This window comes from Dermacentor albipictus, chromosome 1 (genome assembly GCF_038994185.2).
Source record: "Dermacentor albipictus isolate Rhodes 1998 colony chromosome 1, USDA_Dalb.pri_finalv2, whole genome shotgun sequence".
NCBI lineage: Eukaryota > Metazoa > Arthropoda > Arachnida > Ixodida > Ixodidae > Dermacentor > Dermacentor albipictus.
Window position 1 is genome coordinate 232,912,653 of NC_091821.1, and position 6,778 is coordinate 232,919,430.

The window sequence follows — 6,778 nt, forward strand, 5'->3', positions numbered from 1 at the left end:
GGTGGGCTGATGAAATTAGAAAACTTGCAGGTGCAGGTGCAAGTTGGAATCAGTTGGCACAGGTCAGGGGTAACTGCAGATTGCAGAGAGAGGCCTTCGTCCTGCAGTGGACATAAAAAATAGGCTGGTGATAACACAGCGTGGCTTTTTTTCTTTTTTTACACTTTCTGCATGTCAGTGTGCATAAAGATCTGTTATCATATAGTACATGGTTCATGTTCCTGAATTTAGCATGTTACTTCACAAATAAAAAACAGTACACAAGTTGATTACTGTGGCTCCGACACGTTTTATATGTTCCAGCAGTGGACCGTACGTTACACAAAAACAATAAAATTGGACATTACTAGCTTGCGCAAATCGCTGCATGGTCCACATGACATCAGTGGTCAGACAGCATTGGAAATCACCTTATGCTCCTGGTCGCTCCATATTAGCCGAATATGCTGCTAAGGCTTCCATTTTATGTCCATGAGACCATGCACAGACTTCCGCAAATAGTCTCTATCATAAGCCTCAGCTTCATCATCTGGATCAAGATCTTCAAAATCCTTTTGACGCTTCGTTTGAAAAAGCAGGTACTCATTAAATTGCGCTTCGGCAGGTTTGTTTCTTGCAGGCGCTTGTGAGGACAACGTGACAGTCACTGTCGTTTTTTCGTTGTTTCCAAAATAATTACGCAGTTCATTTTCACGACACAATTCTTTTCCCGCCCACCAAAGTTTTGCGTCGCATTGGGAGAGAGCAATCTCCCCGTTGTCCACGCTTATTAACAGTGGTTTTCGCTCCTCTTCTGCTGCTTCAGGAAGCTCAAGGGCGGTTAAAGTTTCCTTTAGCATTTCCTTTGTGCGGACAATTGTGTCCTTGGTAAGACATTTCCCGGATTCCAGCTGGGCACTTGACACCCTCGCCAATGCTTCCGCCGTTATTTTCATTAGGATCACGCTTGGCTCAGCCAGTGTCGAGTGTGGTGCTGATGCTGGTGTATCCGGCAGCTCCTCAGTATGTGCGGCGAGCCGTCTGGCAAAGCCTCCAATATTGGCTGCGGCTTGACGAATAACGAGAACTCCGTTGTATATATATGTGAGGTCATGCACAAGTGCGTCCAACGTCGTGCACAGAGAGGCTTCGACGAGAAACTGAACGGCGTTCTCACAATTAACCTTTATCTTTACCATGACTGTCAACTGAATACGTTTGAACAATAACGAGGCTCAAAGGCTGGTCGAGATCACAACAATAACACGATATAAGCCGACACCGACATTATCATAGAGAAAAAAATGGGCATGGGTAGCGTGTACTAGAATCACAGGACACCTATCATAGAGAAAGCACCTATACTGGAATGGAGGAGTGGGTCCAACGGGGGCCACGGCAAGCGGCGAGAGTGAAGCAAAAACGTTGAAATTTGCGGCGGCGCTGCAGTCGCATTCTCCTTAAAGCTCATCTTTTCTTTCAGACGTTCCGGCCAATCCCCCGCTCCATCCGCGCCTACCGACGGTGGTTACAGCGGCGCCGAGCTGTCGTCTGCTCGACGCACCGTCGTGCTTGTTTTTTTTTTCGACAATTTTTGTTCCTAGTATGTGCGAAAAAAAAACAATAAAATTACTGAACTCGACGACTTGGCAGAGTGTTCGAAAGATGAGAGGGTGAGCACACCTCGATGAAATAACTACTGTTGTCTAGAGGGTTGCAAAACCGTATACAGTAGTTTGAAAGGTCAGGCCAAGCTCTCGCTCTTCGGAGTCCCTAAAGATGAAGAAAGGCGACGCGTGCGGGAGCTCAATCTTCACCGCACCGATCGGCCCTTTGGAAGCCACCGGCTCCATTTGTGAGCTGCACTTTGATGCAAAGTACATACTGAGGCATTGTGTGCGTATCATTGAAGGCCAGGAAGTATCTACACAAGGTGGAAAGCCTGCGCTTCGATCTGATGCATACCCACAATCTTTTGCCGTATTTTCCGGAGTAGAGAACGGCCTCATATGAAAGCCGGTAATCAAAGAGAACGCTACACGCACATAAGAATTAAAAAGGAAAGCAAACTACAAACGCGATTCACGGTCATCCTCGAACGCAACTGCAACGCTGCGTTCGACTGCGGCCGTGCCTGGCCGTGCTTCTGTTCGGCACGCTCTGACGGCCGGCGCCTCCGGCGTGCGCGGGGGCGTTCAGAAGAAGGCGACGGTGGCGCTATCTAGATTTTCAATAAAAAAATGCCTCGGCGTGAAGCCCTCGCTGGATCCACTCTCCCAATATAGTACACTCTGAACAACCGGAACCACGCTGAACGTGACCGAAACATTCAAAAACGACCCAAAACGAGACTCTTGGTAGCGGTATAAAATGAAAGCAGGTACTGTTGTAAACGTAAAAACTTTATGGCTGTAAGTTTGCTGATTTCACGATTTTTTATAGGTGATTCGGTTCATTTACGTTATACCAATACACGCGCCATCTTTTAACGGCGAGAAAAAGTGGTACGGTCGAACACGCCTGCTTGCTGATGGTGGGTCGCATGTCTGTCTGCTGTCTTGATAGTAAGGCATGGTTCATCTAATGTTCACGAACGTTTAATAACGTTTCCAGATGCGGTTAAGCAAGGTGACGAAAGTAAGCATAGGCTGGTAAGGGTTCTAATGTGCACTGCTTCTTACTACTTCACTTGTTCTTGTCTTTAGGGAGAACCACGTGGGTGAACTTGAGTAATTCAAAATTTGCGTCTTCATTCACCGGAGAGAGTGGTTGCAGAAGTGATGTGTGTTGACTATGTTTGTACTTTAGAAGCTGCCTTAAAGTAAAAGTTTTCTCGTAATGTTTGCCAAGTGGCTTTTCACATTTACATACCAAGTATACACATTCAATTAACACGTGTCCCTTGACTTTACAGGACGGTCATAACTATCGCTGGCATTGGTGGATTTGTGTTTGCGAAGAATCTTATTGACAAGCAACGTTATGAAGCTATGAAAGTGCGGGAACGTATGAAAGCAGCACCAAGGGGAGCAGTCTAGCCTGAGGTCGAGGTCAGCTCGCAACGCTCGTTCGTCATTACTTCAGGAAGATAACGCAATGACGGCCAACATTCAGTTAGATCCTTCCAAGCTTCAGCTTGTAGCTGATCTCGAAATTGAAATGATGTCAGACATGTACAACCGCATGACGGCGGCTTGCCAAAAGAAGTGCATCCCTACAAAGTACCGTGAAGCGGACCTCTCCAAGGGCGAGAGTGTGTGTCTGGACAGGTGCGTGGCCAAGTATCTGGACATTCATGAGCGGATTGGCAAGAAGCTCACCGCATTGTCCATGCAGGACGAAGAGCTCATGAAAAAGATGCAGGAGCAACAGGGGGCCGCCGCCCAAACCCATGCCAAGTAGCCCTAATTACCTATGTGTCGCTGTTTCAATTGCGTATTATAGCTGATAGACTAGTTTTTTTTTTTTTTTTGCCCGCTCATTGCTATTAAAGCTTGTGTGGTTCATTCTCTATATCATGCTGTCATTTTTGTCCACTCTCGTCAGAAATTGTGCTATATTCTGTCGTGTAAATAGAGCATATGTTATCAAGTGGTTAGCTGGAACAATTGGTGTGCATGTTGCAAGCATTATACTTCTTCAGCACTCGTTTTGGATGGTATGCATTGCAGGTAGATGTCACCCTTTCCAGCATTCATGTTTCGTTAACATGGGTGCAGCTGTTGTCAGCTTCAATGGGCTGACAAAGAGTTGATGTCTGGCTTACACTGCCAAGCAACAGCAGAACCTGTGCCAGTAGAGTTGCTGTACCTGCTAAACTGGCTTGGCCGTAGCCATGTCTCATGAGTTTTTGTAATTTAGTGCCTTATGCGAGACAAGTCAAAGTGAAACTTCACACTGAACATCGCATAAACGCAAAAATGTTTGTCGTTCTCAAGGAACACTAATGGATATTCATTCTGGAATGAGGGGAAGCAATAAAAGAGGGTGAGCGCAACTCCACGTTTTATCCTCCTGCCTTCCGCCTAAGGGTATTGCCCCCGCCAACTACCAACGAGAGAGAACTGATGATCATATTGGCTGAACCTAGGTATTGTGGAAAAGGCACATGTTTTTAAATATGCCCTTCGTAGCAATTCTCGCTGTGCTCTCACCCAAAACCCAAACAGAATAGACCACTAAAATAGAACTTGGAACAAGATCTATATATGCTGAAATTAAACTGAACAAAAAGTCACAATAAAGTTCTTCACTGTGCTTGTAATTGAAAGGAAAGATGACTTTAAAAGGGACCATGTGGTGTAGAATTACCATATTATACTCTATATGTTTTATTTCAAAGAAAGCCAGCCGCCAGTACCAAGGACTGTAGGAAGGAAGGTTATGCTGTGGTAGCATAAATAAAGGATGCGATTCATCCAAGCTCGCAAGGAGCTGCAGCCTAGCACACACTTGTACAGTCGCCCAAATCTTTAACTGGTGTGCGGGAGCGGCGACTTTTCCGGGCGTGAGCGCCGTATGACGCGGCGAGGCTGGAAACAGCCTAGTAGACGATGGGCCCAGCTGAGCGCGCTTTGTCCGCATGCGCTTAGCCTCAGACTGTTTCCAGCCTCGCCCCGTCAAACGGCGCTGACGCACGGAAAAGTCGCCGCTCCCGCACACCAGTTAAAGATTTGGGCGACTGTACATGATGCAGTACATTGGGGTGGCATTTCTGGTATGCCAGAGTATTGAATAATAGAACGAGAAGTAGTTACATAGGCGCTAACTGCAGGCACTTGTTGCTGCACTTCTCTTGTGTATGTGCCTTGCAACAGCATAGTGGTATTGCTTTTCTTATGCATGCCTTGAAAATTTTTTGTAGCGGTTAACATTCAAAGGCTTATGTTACTCCTTAATTACTGTACAATATATTTAAGCAGCAAGTGTTGGTCTTTATACATCAAACGAGAACACCTGCTGTGTTACAACCTGAACCAAAGAGGTGCAAAGAAAAGCTATGGGGTCAGCCTGAGTTGATGTTTTGGCCAGCTACTCGGTAGTGAGGGAAGGGAAAATGAACAAAAGAGATGAAAAGTACATCACACAGATTGCTCATGCATGCAAAAAGAAATGGAAAAGTTCACAATGGCCCTTGCCTTGAACATTTTGGCCATGGGCCCAAAGATACTGCTTCTAAAGGTATTTTCTATTCAAATGTAAGATCTTGACTTGCTGTCATGAGTATTGGTAGTGCATGTGAGTACGCGAACGCTTCTCTTGGTAGTATACAGCTATCAGAAAGAAGTTCTGGATTAAGTTTAAAAAAAAATGGTGTTTAGTATCCCCAAATAACTTGTGGGCTAGAGAGATTATGGAGCTTTGTGTGCCAAAACCACAATATGATTATGAGGCACACCACAGTGGGGGGACTCCGGAATAATTTGGACCACCTGGGGTTCTTTAATATGCACATAGATCTGAGTATACAGGTGTTTTCGCATTTCACCCACATCGAAATGCAGCCCCCATGGCCGAGATACGATCCTGCGACCTCGTACTTAGCAGCCCCACACCATAGCCACTAAGCAAATGCGGCGTGTTACTTGTGGGCTACGAGATTCCTCTGGATTAAGTTTGACCACTTGCAGGTATTTAATGTGCAACTAAGGCACAATAGAAGTGTTGCATTCTGCCCCATTGGAATGTGGGTGCGACATACATCAGGGAATCCAACTCGCAACCTCTTACTTGGCAGCAGAATGTATCTAATGAGCCACTGTGGCAGCAAAAAAAATGTCCGTGTTTCATGTTTCATAAAATTTTAATTAGGAATTTTGTTTTCTGCTAATGGCAATTTTACCTTTCTTGCATTCCCATTTGTTTACTTTGCCTTTCTCAGTTGCATTCCATCTGTTAATCGAAGTACTGGTCTTTCATTCTTAAACATCAACTTACTTGAACTGCTTGTAAAAGTGGCCTTTCTTTGGCAGGCTTTGTATGCTTCTGTTCTGTGTTATGAATTTCATGCTAGGTGATCTCTTATTTCTATTGTATTGCATTGTATAGCATTGGTACACAAACGAGATGTGAAGAAGCATGACAGCACATGGCTGTTTTGCTTCATTTTTGCCTTCTCCGCTTTTCTAGCAAATGTCACGTACCAACTAGCTCAGAAGAAACTCCTTTTTAGGTCTCTTATGTGCATCCTTCACTTGCCAGCTGTGTGAACATTATTTATTGGTTATTGTGTAATGTGCAAACAAAATAATTCTGCAGTAATTGGAACTGATACAGCAGGAAAAAGCTACTGCTGTTGTGTTTGCAATAGAACAAACAAGGTGATACCTTAAGAAAATTTCTTGCAGAAGCCATCTCACAATTAATGTTGACTTTATTGCCATTAGCAATATAGTAGCATGGCATATTTACACCGCCAAAGTGTGTCATGTATGAGGCATGCTCTCCACCGGGCTGCTCTTGCACTTGCGTTAGGACATGCTGTGCCATCTAGCGGCACCATTGCAAAGTCCATGCATGGCTTCCAAGATGTGTGGCATGCAAGTGCTTGCTAAAGCTGAGCAATGCATCATGCATGGAGCATGTACTGCAGCCAGCCTGCAGTAAAAGATTCTAAATTATTATTTTTTTTAGGAGTGTGGAACATACCCATTATAGTGGATTGACAAAGGCTATGCAAATGCCTGGTTGCACATGCTCAACGTTCCAAGTTGTATATTTAGGACAGGCACAGAGTCAGTGGCCCAAGTTATGGTGTGAAAGTGGTTAGATAAAAATGTACTGCTAAGTAAGTAAACTT

At 44.9% G+C, this 6,778-nt stretch overlaps 1 protein-coding gene and 1 long non-coding RNA gene across 2 annotated transcripts; one reads left to right on the forward strand and one right to left on the reverse strand.

Moving 5' to 3' along the window:
- Positions 1 to 269: 269 nt before the first annotated feature.
- On the reverse strand, positions 270 to 1,340 carry LOC135897269 (cilia- and flagella-associated protein 298-B-like). Its single transcript, XM_065425864.2, has one exon. It carries the CDS (start codon positions 1,176 to 1,178, stop codon positions 450 to 452), a length of 729 nt encoding a protein of 242 aa, XP_065281936.1. The 5' UTR covers positions 1,179 to 1,340; the 3' UTR covers positions 270 to 449.
- A 923-nt stretch (positions 1,341 to 2,263) lies between these two features.
- On the forward strand, positions 2,264 to 3,031 carry LOC135897256 (uncharacterized). Its single transcript, XR_010562987.1, has 3 exons — positions 2,264 to 2,359; positions 2,422 to 2,616; positions 2,894 to 3,031. It is a non-coding gene; the product is annotated as an uncharacterized lncRNA (long non-coding RNA).
- Positions 3,032 to 6,778: the final 3,747 nt, after the last annotated feature.